General features: G+C 42.7%; 1 protein-coding gene across 2 annotated transcripts in view; it reads left to right on the forward strand.

Annotated features, from left to right (window-relative positions):
• The first annotated feature begins 211 nt into the window (after window positions 1-211).
• IL18R1 (interleukin 18 receptor 1) overlaps window positions 212-21584 on the forward strand; it is a 39435-nt gene continuing 18062 nt past the window's right edge. The window contains exons 1-5 of one of the 2 annotated variants that reach the window (XM_082672069.1): window positions 212-514; window positions 5692-5777; window positions 9746-9989; window positions 13426-13591; window positions 16073-16223. In XM_082672069.1, coding sequence (XP_082528195.1) covers window positions 5720-5777; window positions 9746-9989; window positions 13426-13591; window positions 16073-16223 — 619 coding nt within the window. In that variant the 5' untranslated portion in view covers window positions 212-514; window positions 5692-5719. Of the gene's footprint in view, window positions 515-5689; window positions 5778-9745; window positions 9990-13425; window positions 13592-16072; window positions 16224-21584 lie in introns of those variants that run through there. The other variant, XM_082672070.1, reaches the window with a different exon arrangement.

The following is a 21584-nucleotide window of genomic DNA, read 5'->3' on the forward strand; positions in this document are numbered from 1 at the left end:
GCCGACCCGGAGCGCTCCCACTGAGGAGCATCCCCGAACCGGCGGGAGCCCGCCCCGAAGCGCCCGGAACCCGAAACACCCACGACCAGGAACGCCCCCGCGGAGGAGCATCCTTAGACTGGGAGCGGCGCGGGCCGCGGCAGCCCCAGACCGGAAGCACTGCGGACCCAGAGCGTCTCCGCGGAGGAGCGGGAGTGGGAGGACCCGGACGGAGAGCAAACCCAGTCAAGGAGCATCCCAGACCCAGGACACAGCCCAGGCCGCGGGGCCGGAAGCAGCGCCGCACCCGCGGCCTCGGCCAGCCGAGTTTTGCCAGACGCTTTTTCTTTCTTCAGACTTTCTGTTCTTTTTCAACTTTCTCTGGTTGCCTTATCTCTTGCGTTACGCTTGCGGCTCCTCTCCTTTCTGGTTTCACGGTGGTAGGAAGGCAGCTTTTGCTCTTTCTCAACTGCCTCGCCATCGGGTGTCCAGGGGAACAGCCGCCCCCTCCCCAGCCTCCGGACGCCTTCTGAAGGTAAGGACAGACCTGCCTCTGCCACCTGCGGCCCCTCCCACTGCCCTCTGCTGCCGGCTGCGGACAAGGGGCGACCCAGCCTCAGGGGCAGGGGTTCTGAAAGATCCGTTAAAAATGCATGCATATACATATAGCTGTTATATATAATATATATTATTTTAAATAATTAGCACATATGCATACATATGTGTGTATCCACACGAATAACTGGTGATTCAGCGTCATCAACTTTCCCTAATAGTGTAGTTTTAGTGGTTAAACCAGACCCAGTTTTTTTCTAGAAAGGTGAGAACAGCTAAAAGAAGTGATAGTTTTCATTTATTAAGCAGTTACTTGTGTCTGACACTTTTAGATGCATCATTTTCGCTTAAGCCTCCTACAGGCCAAATGCAGTATGCTTCTTAAGAGGAGGGGAACCGAGCCCAGAGAGGTTCAGTAGTTTACCCAAGGGCATCCAGCTACTAAGTAACAGATCCCAGATTCACACCCAGATTTTCCTGATTTCAAAACCTTCGTCTGCATCCCAGGTGCCTCCAGGAGTTAGAAGCCCGGCAGCTGTACTGCGGTTAACAGACCAACAGATGACTGGGCAGCCCCTTCAGGTACAGGCACCTGAGCTCGCTGTATTACGTAACACCCATTTGGTGCGGTGCAGTGCTGGGCTCTGGGGCCCACTTTCCAAATCTGAGGGCCTTGGATGGGCCAGGAGGGGGTAAATTTGGAGGAAACTGGGTTTGTGCAGGTTCTGGGCTAGCTAGAGAGCTTCCATGCGCAGGCAGCCACTGGGCCAAACTGCTAGGACCTCAGGGAGTGTGCAGCTGGAAGTGTGGAGGGTGACCCCAACGGCAGGACCAGGGGTGGAGGCTGGGGAAGCGTAAGGGTAGCAACAGCAGACATTGTGTGACCAGGACTGCGGGATGGGAATGATTCTCCTGGCCTCCCCAAGAGAAACCTATTTTGACATAAATTCTTCTTAGAGTGGAAGTGTGTGCACGCATATACACGCTTGTACGTGTGCGTGATGTCCAAGATCATTTTCTCCGCTTGGCATTTGATTGTTTTGTCATCTCAAAAGATGAATGAACAAACACTGTTTGATCATTTCACCTGGTCTAGTCTCAGGTTCCTTGAGAGAAGGAGCTCTGAAGTGGCCTAGCAACTCTGAGTTTCTGTGCATTATTTTTTCTAGAGAACCGTCACTTTGCTCAGAATGGGGTCTATACACAGGGCAGTTGGGCAGAACGAGGAGCTCAGGAGATGACCCTTCAGATGCTCTGGAGGCACCTCTGACTGTGTAGCCTTCGGGGCAGAGGGAGTGGTCAGCTTGGATCTGACCCTCACCCAGGGTCACACAATCTTTGGAAGAGAGCCTTTTTCATTTAGAGAAAACTTCATGCCATCGGGTGATTTACGGAACGTTTGTGAGTTTTCTTGGTGTGTGTGTGTGTGTGTGTGTACATGCACATACGTACCTACATGTGCACACATACACGTATTCGTACGTATACATGCACGTATATGTATATCTTAATTATTAGGTATTCTTATTAATTATATGTTTAGGATATTGTAAATTTACTTTTAAGTATAGAAGTAAGTCCCCTGGATCTGTGTCTGCAAGGATGATTGCCCTAGACTTAACATCAGTCGTTAAAACATACTTTGCAGGATGTTATGATTTAAGAAGCAGGTCACAGGTAGAAGATTATCTTAATCTTTTAACAATGGATCAGATAATCACGTAAGACTCCAAACTGTACATATTTTATGAATTTGATGCATTCATTAATTCAGCAAATAACGAACAAGCAAACAAACATAAGATGATAGTATGTCAGTTGGTGATAAGTGCTAGGAATGAAAGAACAAAACAAAGTGGGAGAGCAAAGACAGAGAGAGGTGTGTGTATGTGCGCACGCACGTGCTTGCATGTGTGCACTCGGTCACACGCTTGTATGTATTCGCTCTCAAGCAGATGTTAGATTTATCTATGTTAGATTTTCCGTAGATTGCTCAGGGAGGCCCTGTACAATATAACTACAGTATCAACCAACTCTAAAGGAAAGACAGGATTTTTAACTAATGATAGAGTAGTAATTAGGAGCCATTTGGGAAAAATAAATTAAGTTAGACCCTATCTTCATACCAAACAACAAAGTTAATTGTTAAAGGGTAAAAAATTAAATGCAAAAAAACCCTATTAAGCCATAAAAATGAAGAAAATACAGGTAGGTATCTATCTGACTACTGAGGGCAAAGGAATGTTCTAAATGTAAAAGTTATGGAAAAGTCACAAAAGAATGATAGGTTCGACTGCATAAATAGAAAATTGTCCATATGTTAAGACATCAGAAGAGGAAGTGGAAAGGAAAACTGTGCAACAAGTTGAAAAAAAACACTAAAAATTTAAGAACTGGACAAAAAAGCATTAAAAAATGGAAATAAAATAGCTAAAAAATACATGATTAATATTTTGCCTCATTTATACCAATAGAAATGCAGATTAATAAGCCATGAGATACCATTTTACCAATTTAAATACCTACTTAGATTTAAAGAATGAGCGTGCTCAAATGCTTCTGTGGGTATAGGGGAGGGATATTGTCTTTCACTGCTGAGGGGTATGAATGATTACATTTCTGGGTGCGGCTTGGCGGTATGCATTCATCCTGTTTAAAATGTACTCTTTGACTCATAGACTATACTGCCATGAAGTAGCACCAAGAAAATAATAAGAAATGTAGATGACTAATAATAGCTTAGTGATATTTATTATTCACCAGTTACTATTTGCCGTAGTAACTCATGGAACCTTCACATCAACTCTGGGAGATAGTATTGTTATTCCCTTTTACGGATGAAGTGATTGAGGAACAGAGATGGTAAGTGACCAGCCCAATGTTATTCAGCTGGTAAAGAGTAGAATGAGGATTCAACCAGCCAGTCTGGTGCCAGAGCTCATGCTCCAAAAACTGATCTGTACTGCCTTACATGAGAAGATGGTCATGGGGTTATTTTATAGTACAATACATCTTGTAAATTATAATATATCCTCCAGAAGGAATATTGTGTGGCAATTCAAATGATAACAGAGTATTTTCTGACACAGGAAAATGCTGTTTTATTAAGTAGGAACAGCAGGATATGAGATTATTTAAAACCTTAATTATTTGAAGATATATAGAAAAAGTATAAGACGGTGCTAAAGTATTATGCATGTTGAGATTATTTTCTCCTTTTCTATTTTCATGTTATAAGTGTCCTATAATGGGAATATGTTACTTTAGAAATCAGAAAAATTGTTTAAGAGAAAGAAGAACAAAAGAAAGAGAAGAAGAAATTTAAAGATTATGAAAAGGCCAAAAAATGGGACCATCATCAAATATAACACTAAAAGAACCCCCAAAATTCCCATACGCAAGAAATGTAATATTTATATCCTCCTACATATATTTCGTTAATACTTACTAGGGTATCTATGACAGATTTGTCTTTTGGAAATGAGTTCCATTATTTAATATCTTAATCTTTTAAATCCATGGTAAGTACATTAAAAATTTTATATAGACACATAGAGCAGGGCAAATGTCAGCTAATTTGCATGCTGGGATCTTAACATGTTTCATATTGAAACTCAGAGTTAACTCATCAGAATGCTGAGTAATCTCATAATAACTTTATCTCTTAGTAAACCTTGATAATTAAAAAAAATCAAACAAAAATCCCCAGCAGTGCCCTTTGCGAGGCTGTGTCGACCTAAACCAGAGGAAACAACACTTTTCATTCTACCTGAGATAAGAGGATGGAGAGAGTTCATAATAGAGTGGTGTGTATGGGCTGGAGGACTGATTTCAAACCATAGCCATCTTCTAAGTTGGTTATGAATAGTTGGCACTTTCCACACATACTCTCCCTCTGTCTTTACATTATTGATTATCACCTCTCGGAAATTTCATCAAAGGCTCAGCGATGTTATTCATAAGGCTTGATGTGAAAGGTTTGGCAGTTTAGCCATTAAACTTCACCAAGGATTTGGGCATTAACAGTACTCTTTTTTAGTACGGCAGGGGCGGTGAGTGACAGTTGGTGAAAGAATTATTTGGGGTTGAACGGTTACCATGCACCCAGGAAGGCTTCATAAATACTTACTTCAGTACTTTTGGCAGATAGACCTTCTTATCAACCCATTTTGGTCATGAGCGAACAGGCTCTGTGACTTCTAAGTAACTTGCCCAACGTTGCACAGCTTGTCGAGACTCAAGCAGGAACGCCAGTCCAGTGGTGTGGGCCCAAAATCCAAGCTCCTTCCATCGTGCTGTGCTTCCTACGCCCAATGGGGCTAGGTGTGTGGTATACAGGGAGCATGTGTTTGTTTATGAAAAAGACTTGGTGTATGAGCCCCCATGCACCCTTCCTCTATTCTCTCAACTTGTAATTAGTAGAACCAAAGATAGGTTGCAGTAGGATCAAAATTCAACACAGGTTTGCATTCATTGAGTGGGTGTGGATTAGGCATCCGGATGGCAGGAAACTCCCAGATTTGTGTCTTCATTTCCTAAAATAAACACTAGGGGCATGTGAGTGTAGACACGTGCACACACGTGCACACACCTTTTCCTCTTAACAAGGGTTAATCAGTGCTTACTTTGTGGGAGGCGTTGATTTTAGTGATACAGTGATGAACAAAACAGACTTAGTTCCTAACTTAGTTCTGAAGAAAGAACAATATTTAAAAATTCAGCCCATAAGTGAAGATTGTGATGAACATTTTGGTGTGGTGAGAGGGAAAAAAAGCGGCTGGAACACACACACACCTACATGGGCAGACTGTCCATTCATAGGATGGTAAATTTTCTGGAAATACTGTCGTCCTCAACTTTGACTTTGGAGGTAAGATTTAGTAGACCAGACCTAAAATACAGCAAGCTCTCTTGTCTTAGAAATTTGCATTATTAGGGATTTCTCCTGGGTGCCCAAATTTATGCCTTGAAATTTTATTAATTCTACATGGCTGGAAGTTCTGAGGAAAACTGGTGACTCTATGAAGGGATATGAAAATTTGCTGGGCTGATTTTTTTAAAGTCTGTATGCCAGACGACTTTTTAAAACCTCCTGCATGAGACAGGTATGCTTTTGTTTGAAAGTCTTGGCCGAACCTGTCTTATTCTGTTTTCCAGAGAAACCATCTGAAGCAGAATCATAAACATGCATCGTAGAGAAATACCCCTGACACTTTTGGTGCTTATGTTTATAAGAACCTCAGGTAAGTAGTTATAATCAATCACAAACATACTTCATTGGTCGTCTAGAGGGAATATCAAAGTTTGGCTTATTTATGTGGGGGTGGTTACTGAAGATGTTGGATTTATTAAAATTTGTGGTTTAAAATTTTACTTAAGAAAGTTGCCAACCATTTGGTATGCCTGGAATAGAGAATAAAAGATTCATAGCGGGCTTCCCTGGTGGCGCAGTGGTTGGGAGTCTGCCTGCCGAGGCAGGGAACACGGGTTCGTGCCCCGGTCCGGGAAGATCCCACATGCCGCGGAGCGGCTGGGCCCGTGAGCCATGGCCGCTGAGCCTGCGCGTCCGGAGCCTGTGCTCCACAACGGGAGAGGCCACAACAGTGAGAGGCCCGCGTACCGCAAAAAAAAAAAAAAAAAAAGAAAGGATTCAGCCCTATGAGTTTATGTAGAGAGAGCAGGAAGTGAAAACTTTTATCCTGAAATACATTTGTCTGAGATAAAAATTTGCTTAGTTTCACGTTATTTGAAACTGAAGCGATCACAGCCGTCCTTGTTACTGATTTTTACAAAGTTTTAACACATTGTTTCCTCCCCGAAAGGAAGGCAAAAATTCATCTCATTATCTAGGTAGTGAGGAAAGTGAGTGGGAATACCTTACAGATCTTAAAGAAAATATGAGAGTTAGAAGGAATACATTAGAAAGAGTCTGCTCGGACCAGGAAGACAGGTAGGCTTTGTGTCCGGTGTCAGGTACCGATTTTAATTTATTAGAAGTCACTGCTTGGAGACTCTCACTGAGAAGGTTCTGAGACCTCAGCAGGTTCTCTGAAGAAGAGTTCTGTGATTGATTAACAAGGTTCTCCAAAGGCTTTGGAGAAGAAAGAAGGGGCACGATTGTTGATTTGCCTTGATCCAGTATCTGGAGGAGGGAAGACATGAGCGCATGTCCCCTACTTTGAGAATTACTAATGAAGAGATTACAGTTGGGTTATTGATACTTTCAAATAATTCAGGTCCAATATCTGGGTATATTTACTTAAGAGGATCTATGTATCGTTGAGATCCGTACAGTGCAACATTACCCAGGTGTTAAGAGACAGACCTCTTCTTGTTGATACGGAAGGACCTGTCAGAACAGGTGAGAGACCAAGGTGTAGGAAAGTGTGCACCACATGAAAAGGCCCCCTGCTCTAAAGGCCCCTATGGGCATAGGCTGATAACCTTGCTCCCAGGTTATTATGAAAACATGCTGCAGGCTCCCAACAGCCACGCAGCCTTTGCTGTAAGGATGCTAGGGTCCCAGCTCTATGTCCTTTGAGGTGTTTGAAGAGCACCTTTTGTGAAGGGGTCTCTCTAGGCAGACTTGACAATATTTCACGTGTCAGATTCATTTAGCTGAAGTTGGATGACCTCCTATTATTGCCGAAACTCAAGACAATTCCAAACCCAGACATCATTGCAGAGGCTGTAGTCTCTTGACCCTACTGGATCGTGGTGCTCCATTCTTGTAAGATGGGGAGGGTGTTCTGGGCCATCTATACACTTTGAGCTCCACTCATTTCTCCAATCAAAAGCCATTTCAAATCAACAGAGCCTGCAATGTTAAATGTAAGATTAGATCTCTGAAGCCATTAGCTGCCTGGGGAATATGAGCTTTCAACTGCCAACCATGCACCCTGGAGAGTATGAATTCCAGGCTAGGTTTCTTTAAGTGATAACTGTCCCCAAAGAGGAATAAGTGCCTATGTCTGTACGAACACAGGCACAGGAGTTCATAGAAGCTTTTTTTTTTCATTGATTTTTATTCGAGTATAGTTGATTTACAGTGTTGTGTTAGTTTCTGCTGTACAGCAAAGTGAATCAGTTATACATATACATATATCCACTCATTTTTAGATTCTGTTCCCATATAGGTCATTAGAGTACTGAGTAGAGTTCACTGTGCTATACAGTAGGTTCTTATTAGTTATCTATTTTATATATAGGAGTGTTTGTATGTCAAACCCAGTCTCCCAATTTATCCCTCCCCCCCCGACCTTTCCCCTTTGGTAATCATGTTTGTTTTCTACACCTGTGACTCTATTTTTTTAAATAGGTTCATTTGTACCATATTTTTAGATTCCACATATAAGCTATATCATCTGCTACTTTTCTTTCTGTTTCTGACTTACTTCACTCAGTATGACAATTTCTAGGCCCATCCATGTCGCTGCAAATGGCATTATTTTGTTCTTTTTTATGGCTGAGTAATATTCCACTGTATATACGTACCACATCTTCTTTATCCATTCCTCCATCGATGGGCATTTAGGTTGCTTCCATGTCCTGGCTATTGTGAATAGTGCTGCAGTGAACATCGGGGTGCATGTACCTTTTCGACTTATGGTTTTCTCCAGATATATGCCCAGGAGTGGGATTGCTGGATCATATGGTAGCTCTCATAGAAGCTTTTTCATGATTGACCAAAACCTCGAAATCACCCAAATGTTCAACACCAATAGAATGGATAAATAAATTGTCAAATACTACCACAATTAGATACTACATAACTATGAAAAAGAGAACAGATCACCATGACATGCAGCAACATGATTGCCCATCATAGACGTAATGATGTACAAAAAGTCCAGACACAATAGAGCACATGATGTATGACTTCTGTACTTTGCTATATGTAGATTATATCTCTAAAACTAGAAAATAAATCAAGCTGTTAATGACCTACCATCCTTTTAGGTGTCAGTTAAAACTAACACCCACATTTACACATGCATCACACCTTCTAAGCTGAAGTCCTGAATTGTGAGATGAAGATTTAATAACAACCACCAGATGCAAGGTTGATGTTCACTAAATGTTGTGCTTCCGGGTAGGTTTGACAGCCATGTTTTCAAAGAGTGTTTTTGCCATTAGAGCCACCTCCTCTCTACCTTGTGGTTAACAACCTTGTGGTTAAAACCAGACAGTTGCTTTGAGAAATAAACCCTGACTATAGAGAAAGCATGTTCTCTGTGGCCTCAGAGAATTGCTCTGTTCAGTTTAAGAGCTCTCATTCTCAAAATACAGCCAAAGGTTGCTGCTGAAAGACAGGATACAGGGAAGGTCCATTCACACTGACTTTGAACTGCTGGAAGTGAAGAAGGAGGGAAATGATGACCCTGTACAGCACAAAGGATCAGATAAATTTCTAAAGCCAGAGTATCTGGGTTAGTTGAGAAAGAAGGAAGAAGAGAGAGAGAGACAGAGAGAGAGACAGAGAGAGAGAGAGAGAGAGAGAGAGGAGGGAGAGGGAGAGGGAGAGAGAGAGATCTCAGAAAGAGGAAGTGACAGATACCCAGATTTGCAGTGAGTCAATATGAATTAATTATCAGTATGAACTGTTTGCATCATGTATTGAGTATCCACATGGTAACCTAGAGAGGTAATGGATTTATACACATGTAGGCGCACCTTTAACCATCCCCACGTCTGCCCGGGCAATGGTTAGGTAGAGTGGTTGAGAACAAGACCCGTGAGACTTCTGACGATACAAGTGGAAAACTCTGCGGTCTCTAGGTTTCTGTTTTTATTATCCTTGGAGATTCCTCAGCTAGGGATGTTTTGGGGTAGGTGTGGCAACACTGTGACTTTGGTGGCTTTCCTTAAGAGGAAGCTGTAATGTGTAACATTTCTTTTAAAAGATTACAGTGAATTTATGTGTCTTCTAGCTTTGGTAGGTTAAGTTCCGGTATCTTCCTGTTTGGGAGAAGCTGTTGGAAGGTTTTTCTGTCTTCATTTATATTCTGAAAGTGCCTTAGTGTTAGAAAGATTGACCTCCTGTTTTTTAGTGTTGGAAAGATTGACCCTAAAATAAAAGAATCCACAGAAATGAGACATTGAGACTTTTCAGGATGCTACTGACCCAGCTTCTTCACCTAATGCATTAGGGAAAAAAATTTACCTTTGTTATTCTGTTTTTATATTTTTCTTTTACTTTGCTAATCTTTAGAAGAAACTTGTACCTCGCGCCTTCACATTACTGCAGTTGAAGGGGAACCTTTCTATCTGAAGTATTGTTCATCTTCATCTGAGCATGAGAATAAAACAACCACCATAAAATGGTACAAAAATGAATCGCATGGACCCCTTGAGCTGAGCTCGAGTAGTTCACCCAGAATTATTTTGCTCGATTATGTTTTGGAGTTTTGGCCAGTTCATTTGAATGACAGTGGATCTTACTCTATCCGAATGGGGTGAGTATACCTTCTCTTTGTGTTGGCGTATTTCATAGCACTCTTGGACTTTGTTCGGCAAATCAAATATACAGTCATTGGGAAGGTCAGATACTCCATCCATTTCCTTCTCCCTACTCTTCCTACAGCATGAAATAAATACTTCATTCTTGAAAAATTAAATTAAATACTGCCCTGTGTTTATTTTCTTAGTAATCATAATGAAAGGAGATGACTTTAGTATGATTTACTTTTAGGTGATCCTTGCCAAAGATAAGTGAGGATTGAATGAAATTCTTTTTTTTTTTTTTTTTTTTTTTTTTGTGGTACGCGGGCCTCTCACTGTTGTGGCCTCTCCCGTTGCGGAGCACAGGCTCCGGACGCGCAGGCTCAGTAGCCATGGCTCACGGGCCCAGACGCTCCGCGGCATGTGGGATCCTCCCGGACCGGGGAACGAACCCGTATCCCCTGCATCGGCAGGCGGACTCCCAACCACTGCGCCACCAGGGAAGCCCGAAATTCATTTTTAAATTCAGCTGCTTCCATTGCCTAGAGCTGCCGGTCAAAGGAAATAAATGGCGAGCGCTTTGTAGTGTTATGAGCAGGTAGTGAAGGAGGGCAGTGTCAGCTTCCTGGGTGGTAACGTCAAGCTGGGGAGATGGGTTGGTATTGGTGTAGACACATCCTAGTCCAGTTTTCAGGGGTTTGTTGAGAGCCAGGTGGCGGTACTGGTGAAAGACGTGTGTGTCAGCCAATGACAAATTTATAGCCAGGGACAGTGAAAGAGGGGAACACCGAAAGGGCTTTGCACAGCCTTCTCAGGCTAACCCTAGAGTCTTCCAGGATATTCGTAGTCAAGAATCCTAAATTCTGTGAAATGACGGCAGCCCACTGAATGTGTCCATGATTATTACTGAACTTGGTTCTCTTTATACTTTATTTTGTGAGATGGGGAAGGAGTAACTGGGACAAGAAAACTTCTATGTGATGAACCATTAGTGAGAACATCGATGGCATAGTGTTTATCCAGTACATTTGTGATGTTGTGTCTGTACTTATGTATGTGTGTGTGTGTTTTTTGTTGTTGTTGTTGTTTTTTTTTTTTTTGCGGTACGTGGGCCTCTCACTGTTGTGGCCTCTCCCGTTGCGGAGCACAGGCTCCGGACGCGCAGGCTCAGCGGCCATGGCTCACGGGCCCAGCCGCTCCGCGGCATGTGGGATCTTCCCGGACCGGGGCATGAACCCGTGTTTCCTGCCTCGGCAGGCGGACTCTCAACCACTGCGCCACCAGGGAAGCCCCACAGTGAAATCTTGATAGCACTCCTGTGGTTTTGCACAAAAAGGGGTCATTTTGGTTTGTTTTTATATATGGGAACTCCCAGGAGTTAGAAAGAAGTTCAGAAACTCTTGTTAACCAATGAATTTTATGTGACCTTTTAAGAGGGACGATTCCAGAAGTGGGTCACAACTGGGTCTTTTCAAACTAAGGCAGAATGTATACTCTCCCTAATCCTGATTGAAGAAAGACGTGATTCAAATGCACAAACTATTCTGGACAAGGCAGAAAGGACAAATTGATGGGGAGAGTCAGTCATCTACAAATTTCACTTGGAGACAGGGAGGGACAGGGGCATTAACTGTCTTTCTGATGTGAAAGGTGGAGAACACAGCCTGGGGTAGGAAGAGAAAGTGGACTCGTCAGGTGGAGGCAGGATGTCAGAGAGGCATGGAGGGGCCAGGAATAGGACAGGGAGGGTGGTGGGCTCAGAGTGCTGTGTGATAAGCTTTGAAGCGGTTGGAGGCTGATGGATAACACGAGACTAAAGCGATGGTGGGCGCAGCAGCCTTGACTGTGGTTTTGAAAATAAATGGGACCCTACACAGGAGAAGGTGGTTTTGAACACCTGAGAGCATTGAAGATAGAAACTTTTTCAAATATAGTGCAACTGGTGAACAGTATTCTGTTTTTGCACAGAGGTGTGAGTGTGTGTGTGTATGCATTGTGTATGTGTGCCTGTATGTGTGTGTACATCATTTGGGTGAGTGAGTCTTTGTAGTTTTGTGTGGGAGTCATCAATGACCAGACCCTACTCCTGGAATCCTCCTTTAATTTTTCAGGAGTCCTCTACTAATAATCAAATGTCTCTGGAGACTGATACTTTAATCCTACAGTGAAAATCGCATTGTCTGATCAAAGTTTTGTGAGAGTAAAGTATTGTACCAAGCACTCCTGGCCTTGAGGGCCAAACTGATGTGCATTTGCATCTTGGCCCGACTGTGTACCAGGTGTGTTACCTTGGGCGAGTTACTTAACCTTGCCTGAAGGTTAGGTTTCTCATCTAATGTAAGGAAAAGAGTCATCTCAGTGCACACACGTGGTACAATACCTGGAACTCTGCGAGTGCCAGTCTTCTGTCCATCTGATTGTAGACTCAAAAGGAGAGCTGGAAGAGCCTCTGGGGGGCGAGCACAGATGTGTCAGGCACACGGGACAACGTAACCTCGTGTCGTGTTTAGTAGATGGATCTCTATGTAACGTGCAGTTCAAGCAAATATGAGATTGCAAACATTTTCTTTTTTAAAAGATCATTTCCACTACTATATTTAAAATGGATAACCGACAATGACCGACTGTATAGCACAGGGCACTCTGCTCAATATTATGTAACAACCTAACCCCCAAAAAATTCAAAAAGAATTTGAAAAAAATAGATACATGTATATATATAACTGAATCACTTTGCTGTACACCTGAAACTAACACAACATTGTTAAGCAACTATACTCCAGTATAAAATAAAAAGTTAACAAAAAGATCGTTTCCAAAAATGCTGTTAAAATTTTTTCCTCCTCTATATTCCTAACTTCTAACCAGAAGGAACAACAATGGCATCTATTCAAACTAATTTTTGCTTAGTAAGGTACTTAAAGTGCTAATATAACTACATGGAGAGCAGCCACTCCAGACATGGTTTACTCAACAGTAAGAGAAGAGGATAGGAACAAAGTGTCCTGAGAAATATAAAATGCAGTGTATATATACAGACCTTCAGAAAGCATTATAGTCCTCATGAAACCACCTCCACTCTCCCATCCTGGGTTAAGAATCTTTGAACCTGTCCATCTCTAAAGACCATTGACGTTTTAAACATTTCTGTCCTGACATCCATAATACATATGGTCTGATGTAGGTTTGTGTGTGTGAGTGTGTGTGTGTGTGTGTGTTTAGGACATCTCGGGTTTTTCTCCTTTACTGCCCCCTACCCCCGCTCCCATGGCAGTTATTAAATTTCTTGCTGCACTGAACCAAAAAGAGACAGAGCAGGATTGGGGCATCAATGAATGAATCTCTTTATACAAAAATAAGGGAAATTTTTCACTGGATTGGTTACTAAAAGGTGGTATTTGCAAAGTCTCTGTACTAATGATAAAATATGTCTAACCCTTTATTTCCTAGAAATGATACTCATGACTGGAAATTAAATGTCATCAGAAGACCTAAACACAGCTGTTTTACTGAGAAACAAATAATGAGTAAATCTGTGGAAGTTAAAAAATCTTTGCAGATAGCCTGTGAACATAGTTACTATCAAAAACTGGTCAACAGAACGTTATTGTATAAGGTAACGCTTTTAAAATATTTTAACTTAAAACTTGACAGAAAAGACAAAATTCCAAAGTGAGGGTCTGATGGCTGTGAAGCATTTTGGTCTTGTAACATACAAACTGTGAGTCCACTCAGCTCAGGTGGCCTGTCTGAGCTCCTACATGTAACGCAGGTGTCAAGGTTCCTGCCCCGTGTTGGGCATTCAATAAATGATAACAGCTTCCTCTCCCTTCCTTAATTTTCCTTTTCTTTCAAAAAATTTAATTTTTAGGAATGCTAGTTCATTTTATTCTGCTGCATATACTTAAAAATTTAAATTCTGTTGTATATGTTTGTTCTGAATATATACATTTACAAAATTGGAAGATGGAAGAAATGAATGATGAAGATAGCAGAGATCATTCATAATCCCACCAGCCAGAGAATGGGGTTTTTCTCCATGTAAACATCTACTTTTAAAAAGTGGTATTTTCCTTTGTCCACTAAAAGTTATATTGTGATGATTTCTCCACATCTTTAAACATTTTCCCAAACATGGATTCCATGTGTATACACTTGTATCTAAGCCCCTGTTATTGGACATTTGTTAATTTCCTACTTTTCACTATTATTTATAAGGCTAAAATAAATATCATTCCCATAACTCAGGAGGTGTATTATGATTTTATTCTTTAACTAAATCCCTAAAAGTAGAATAACTGGATCAAAGGCTATGAGCATGTTTATGGCTTTTGATTTAAATTATCAAGCTGCTCTCCAGGCAGCTACACCAGTTTAAAACCCTCTTTTTCTCATATCACTACCACATGGGAATGAATACTTTTTAAGAACATTTAAAAATCTGACGTGCAAACCTTCTGTAACTCAGTATCCTTCCCCCAGTTCTTTCCTTAATAACAAGTTAAACATTTTTATGTATTTACTACATCTTAATATTACTTCTCTTGTGAACTACTTTCTTCGGTTGATGTACCTTTTACTTGTTGAGTTGTAAGGGCTCCTTTAGACAATCCTATGGAAATTGTATATACACAAGTATATATGCAGTCACATGTACTTACATAATATGCATACACATACATGCACACACACAACACAAATGATATTATTTCTATAGAGGAACAAATCTGAAAGGTGTAACTGTCATGGAAACTTTGAAGAGCTGTGAGAGACGGTGGTCTGAAGAGATGACCTTGAGAAAGTTCAAGCTACTGATGATGATTCCTTAGAAATGTTTGTAGCTTTTGCTTGAACACTGTTTACTTGTGATTTTTCAAGGGAAGCTCTTATCCGAAATGTTTTCCAAATATCTGTATCAGCCCTGAGTTGACTTGACTCTATTTCCTGTCACGTGTACAAATGCTTTTACAGTATATATAAATGTGTGGGGATCAGTGTACTGGGTTTTAAGAAATCCCTCTATGCAGGTATTTGAATTTAGAAAATAGACGTATTGAGAATGTTTTTAGCTAGAAAATTGAGGGGAGGGGAACAAGGAAGCTAAATCAGTAAACGATTGGAAAAAAAATAAAGATATTTTTATATGCCTTGGAATTGACATTTTAATATGCCTTAGAAAAATAAGTTGGGGTTTATAAAAATTTGGTGTATGCAGAAACAGTTCACTGATGTGAGATACACATGTGGGTGCTTCACAAGCCCATTCTAAGCATCCTCTGGGTCTATCTCCACTTGCTACCAGCTTTGGCAGCTTTGAGAGGAGTCTGTGGGCAGTAGCTGCTCCTTGGTTGGTATTTACAAGAACAGTGTCACCTAGTGAAGGTTAGCAATTTAGTTTCCCTTTTCCCCATCTCATTCTTAGATTGCTTCAGAACCTATTTATTGGTACCTGATGGCTGGATTGAAAAAGGTGGCCTTTTTGTTATTATTCATTCCTACAGCATACAGAAATTTGTGATACAGAGACATGTTTGTGTGTGCCTATACATTGGAATATTTTTCATGCATTTCTCATCAGTCCACTGTCTTCTGGTGGAGGACATCAATGGGTATGGGTAGTCTGCTAGGTACCTGGTTCTCTGAGTAATTCTGTTCCCACCTCCACTACCCATCCCCAGGATGGGTAGTCCTGAATACATGGAATTCAGCTAAAAGCATTAAGAAATAGAATTGCTTGGAAAGTTTTGATCCAAGCGGGGATTTTTTTTTGTTGTAGTGGGTTTTTTTCCTTTCTTCTCTTCTTCCCTCTCTTTGTGTGTAAAGAGAGAGATTAAAGGAAAATGAGGAAAGCAACTACAGCGCCTCCTATACTCTATTTCCCAGCATGAATTAATAATAATGATAATACCAGGAGTGGGACTCTGTTTCATTGTTCCAGCAGAGGCAGTGCCAGATCACTGAGACGTTTGCTCAGAAATTGCTAGTTTTTATTCTATTTCCCTCTTTCTCTAAAGATCTTTAACTTTAACATTTTGAATTCTTGTCCTATGATACCACTCTCACTTAAAATATTTTAACTTGCTTTTTTTAATAACAGAACTGTGAAAAGATAGAGAACAATCAAAACCCATTTTTAAAGAAGAATGCAGAGTTTAAAGATCAGGGATATTATACCTGCATGTTTTTCCTTCTTCGTAATGGCAAACTATTTAACGTCACCAAAACCTTCAATATAACAATAGTTGGAGGTAAGAGAAATCTTAGAATCGGGAAAAAACAAATGTATCGTAGTAAAATGGAATATTTTCTTTTTTTCGAAAGCCGTACGTAAAGCCTGAGGCAAACTTAGTTGGAGTCGTGACCACATCACTAGTTCAAATTTAAGGGTGAAAATCATTTTGGCATCACCTGCCATGCTGAAAAATTTTGGGGGGGGGATAATAATGAAGGTTTATATAGGTGAACCTCTGATGCGTCAGTTCTCTTATTTGGTATTTGACTCAATTGTGGAATCTTTTGTTATTAAGCATCTGCTTGCACTCAGTAAATACTTATCGATGGGTGTCTATACTCAGTAAACTGTACTGAGTATTGGGAGGTAAGGGAAGCATGGAAATACAAAATGGAGTGAATAATGTACGATTCTCAGGAATTTGATTATAGTCAGGAAAGGTTGAAGCCAAACCCGGCCTCTGTACCCCGACACCAAATTAAATCTCTGAGACAGAGTTGTGGGTGAAGTAGAAAGAAACAGCTTTATTGCTTTGCCAGGCAAAGGGGACCACAGCGGGTTCATGCCCTCTAGACTGTGTCGGGCCCTGGAGCGGGTCGTGAGGAGTCTTATAGCGTTCAAGGAGCAGGGCGTGGTCAGCTCGTGGACACTCCTCTGATTGGCTGGTGGTGAGGTCATCGGGAGTCGGCATCATCAACCTTCTGGTTCCAACCGGTCTGGGATCTAGGTGCTTACTGTAGTCGACCTAAAAAATATGCACAACCTAAAAGCTGAGAGTTATGTTTTATTCGGTGGGAATTTTTAGGATTTCAAACCTGGGAGGCAGCATCTCAAGTAACCCTGCGAGAACTGCTCCGAGGAAGCGAGGGGGGGACCCAGGTTATATAGAAGTTTTGCAACAAAGGGCAGGTAGTCTGAACGTCAAAAGATTATTGTTAATTAAAGAAAGCCAGATATCCCAAGTTAAGGAATTTACCGCTTTTCTATGTATGGGAAGATGCAAGAGTCTGGGCTGTCTGGCATCATTCCTCTGATGTGCACCTCAGCTATCTGGGACCAGTATCCTGTGTTTTCTCACCCTGAGTTTCTTCAGGGCACCCTAAGGAGTGGCTGCAGTCTGATGGCTGCTGGATGGTAGGTATTCTTTCCTTCCTGGGTTTCCTCAGGGCTCACCAACTCCCTTGGAGGGCTGCAATCGCTGATGACTGTGACATCCTTTGTTTACTGATATGGCAGGAAATATTCCATTTATCACCATTAACTTCTCCCGCCTGGAGGGGGTTTCGGTATCTGCAAAACAGCTGAAATATATCGTTGTGTATATCCCTTGAAGGGAACCGGGACCCTGCCCCAAGGCTGCACTGTTGTGTCCTGACTGCTCCTCCCTTGTCTCTGCATCCCCTCCCTTCCCTGATTAGCATCTGTTTGAACCTGTGAGTGGAACTTGGGGAAGGTCCTGGAGGCTGAATGAAGCCTATTTCCTGTAATCCAGAAATGGGGGATATAGAAAGGCTTTTGTGCCCAGGAGCCCCGCAGGGTCCTGCCCCACAGAAGCACCGTAGAATATGAAATTGGAGTCATCTGTGAGGTGTTCAGGGTGCAGAGAGAGTCCAGAGGAAGAATAGATGTCAGAGGCTCTGTTTGAGCTGGTTCTCAGAGGCTGCGTGTGATGGACGGGCAGAAGGACGTGCTGGGGTCGGGCTGGAATAAGAACGTATAAGGAGCACAGACGTGGCTGTGGAAAAAGGCTGTATATTTTGGGATGATGGCTACTCGTTTGGTTTATCATGAACCCAGACCATATATAATGGAAAAACTGAAGCCTGGAATTTTAGGGTGACAGAGACCCTGGAAGTAATTTAATTAAACCCTATCCAGTGAAGATATCCTTCATATGACTCAACCAATAATAGATCATTCAGGAACTACCGTAGAAATTACCAAATCACACAGCAGACGGGTCCAGATTTTTTTAAATTAATTAATTAATTCACTTTTGGCCGCGTTGGGTCTTCGTTGCTGTGCACGGGCTTTCTCTAGTTGCGGCGAGCAAGGGCTACTCTTCATCACGGTGCACGGGCTTCTCATTGTGGTGGCTTCTCTTGTTGCAGAGCACGGGCTCTAGGCACGCGGACTTCAGTAGTTGCAGCATGCAGGCTCAGTAGTTGTGGCTCGCGGGCTCTAGAGCACAGGCTCTGTAGGTGTGGTGCACGGGCTTAATTGCTCTGCAGCATGCGGGATCTTCCCGGACCGGGGCTTGAACCCGTGTCCCCTGCATTGGCAGGCGGATTCTTAACCACTGCGCCACCAGGGAAGCCCTGGGTCCAGATTTTAAGGATTGATTGTAGAGAAGTCTTTTTTTCTTATTGAGTCCAATTACTCCTTCTTGTAGCTTCCACTCACTGTTTGTGTTGGCCTTGAGTAACCCCACAGATTGTCTGGTCCCTTCTGAAAATGACAGCTCCTTCGAGTCTCTGAAGACAGGTGACTGACCCACCCTTCACGTTCTTTCCCATCATCCAGGAAGCTGTAAACTCCTGGGATGACTCATTCAACAACGTTGTGGGTTCACGGTTACCGGAGCTCGTCGACTTTAGAAGCGTTTTCCCTCTTCTCTCCAGCCATCCACTTATATAGCTGTACTCCACGCATTGCGAATGGACAAAGTACCACAAACTTCCTGTCTTCAAGCTGCACAAATGTGTTAGCTTACAGTGCTGGAGGTCAGAAATCTGAACCGGGTTCACTGGGCTCAAATCAAGGTTTTGGTAGGATTGCATTCCTGCTGGAGGTTCTGGAGGAGAATCGATTCCTTGCCTTCTGCAGCTTCTAGAGGCGCCTTGCATCCTTGGTGCACGCCACGTCCTCCATCCTCAGAGCCCACAGCGCAGCATCTTCAGATCTCTTTCACCTCTTCCTTCATCTCGTCATCTCCTTTTCTGACTCTGACCATCTGCGTCCTGCTTATGAAGATGCTTGTGATCACACTAGGCCCACCTGGCTAATCCAGAACACCCTCTGTATCCGGAAATCCTAAATTAAATCATATTGCAAAGTCCCTTTTGCCGTGTAAGGTATAATATTCAGCATCTGGGGGTTAGGATGTGAACACCTTTGGTGGGGGGACATTATCCTGCTTGTCACGCCCCATAACCTGCGTATCCCATAACTAAATTCTTAAACTCAGTAAGTTCTATTTATCTACCTTAAATCCTTCAGTTTGACTTTCTTTAATATCGTATAAATCCTACATCTCTGGTCCCTTGACACTTCCACCGCCAACTCCCTCCCTTCATCCATCTCTGCTTTCTGCCCATCAGCTCCTCTTTCCTTCCTTCTTGGAAGGAGCAGTAAGAACATCCATTATTGGGCTTCCCTGGTGGCGCAGTGGTTGAGAGTCTGCCTGCCGATGCAGGGGACACGGGTTCGTGCCCCGGTCCGGGAAGATCCCACATGCCGCGGAGAGGCTGGGCCCGTGAGCCATGGCCGCTGAGCCTGCGCGTCCGGAGCCTGTGCTCTGCAACGGGAGAGGCCACAGCAGTGAGAGGCCCGCATACCGCAAAAAAAAAAAAAAAAAAAAGAAGAAGAAGAATATCCATTATCCAAAGAGCATGTGCACAAGACCAGGAATTGTGCCAGATCATTGAACCCTGTGAGCTTGTGACCTTGGCTGAGTTAAATGACTGAGTTTTTCTCTGCCTCTCATTCCTCACTAGTGACATGGGACAGTAATGAGTTGAGTCGTCCCTCAGAGGGTTGCCTTGAGGACCGAGTGAGTGAGGTTGTAGAGCCTTGATAGTGGTGCCAGGGACATGGAAAGCTCTGTTATTACCATCTTAGTATTACCGTCTCCCGTCTCCTCACTCCCATATCCCCACACTGCCCCACGTGCTATTCTGTCTTAACCACCCATCTTGTTTTCCTCGTCTTCTTGGAGAACGCCACCTGTGTCTTTCAGGACTCAGCTAAGTGTCCGTCCTCCTCCGTGCTCCCACGGCCTCTTGTTCTTATTTCTGGTTGCTGTCAGAATCAGATGACATGTCTGTTCCTGTCACTAGAATGAGAGCTCCTGGAAAGAAGGGATTAACCTGTGTTCTATTCCTCATGTTGGTCTCTCCTGTACTTACGGCTGGACCTTTGTACATGTGCTCATTACATGTCTGTTGAGTGAATTACAGGCATACCTCATTTTATTGCATTTTGCAGATACTGCATTTTTTTTTTTTTTTTGCAAATTGAAGGTTTGCAGAAACCCAGCATTGAGCCAGTGTATCAGCGCCATTTTTCCAACAGCATTATTTTTAAATTAAAATATGTACATTGTTTTTTAGACATAATGCTATTGCACACTTAATAGACTGTAGTACAGTGTAAACATAACTTTTATATGTGCTGGGAAACCAAAAGAGTTGTGTGACTTGCTTTATTGTCACATTCATTTTATTGTGGTGGTCTGGACAGAACCCGCAATACCTCCAAGGTCGCTCTGTACTGAGATAGGAACAGTTTCTTCAGTCGTGCCTCATTCCACAGGAAGTCAGGACTCTTCACCATCCTGGCCCTTTTCCTTTGGATTTGGTGAAGTTTGCCACCATTCTTTTAAAATGTGGAGCTTAGAGTTGATGCTGATGATCAGGAGGTATCATGGCCTCTGCTGAGGGCAGCGGGACTGAGCGCCTACCTTGTCTGTGCTCACCTGTGGTCACGGATGTAGAGCTCTGCACTGTCACATGGGGAGCATCACTGCTGTGGATCACAGGCCTCTCAACCCACCTGGCCTCTGCCTTTTGTCTTCCTCTCACTCTCTGGCTGACCTGCTGATGTCTCTCCTCCTGCAGCTGACCGTCTCTGTGCCATTTTGATCCAGGGATAGTAACTTCAGAGGTAGACGAGCCATGCCAGGGGCACACACTGAAGTGTTCTCTTCCTTCTGTTACCTTCAGTAGGATCGTACCCTTCACTTTACACCAGTTTTACAAACCCAGTACTGCTCTGGGTTCTCCATGATCTGCTTTGAGTTCTAGTAGATGGCATCCTTTCTCAAAGATGTCCTTTCATAAAGATGTCCTTTACACCTCCTCTTCCCAGGACTCCCACCAAATTCCTGAGAAAAGGAGATCGATGAAGAGAAAAATAATCAGTAGCAATTTTCTCCAATACTCAGAACCACCTCCTGCCCCTGTGTGCTTGAAGCAACCTCTGTTCCTCTGTGCTCAGACCTGAGGGTCAGCTCCTCGTCTGGCAGCGGTTCCTCCAGCTCTTCCTGCCGACGTGAATTCTAGTCTTGCCTGGAGTCTGAATCCCAGAAGAGATTCTTACCCTGGGATTTTTGTTTTTTGTTTTTAATTATCTATGATCTACCTCTCAGCTCATTACA

Source organism: Grampus griseus (genome assembly GCF_964374135.1).
Source record: "Grampus griseus genome assembly, chromosome: 15".
NCBI lineage: Eukaryota > Metazoa > Chordata > Mammalia > Artiodactyla > Delphinidae > Grampus > Grampus griseus.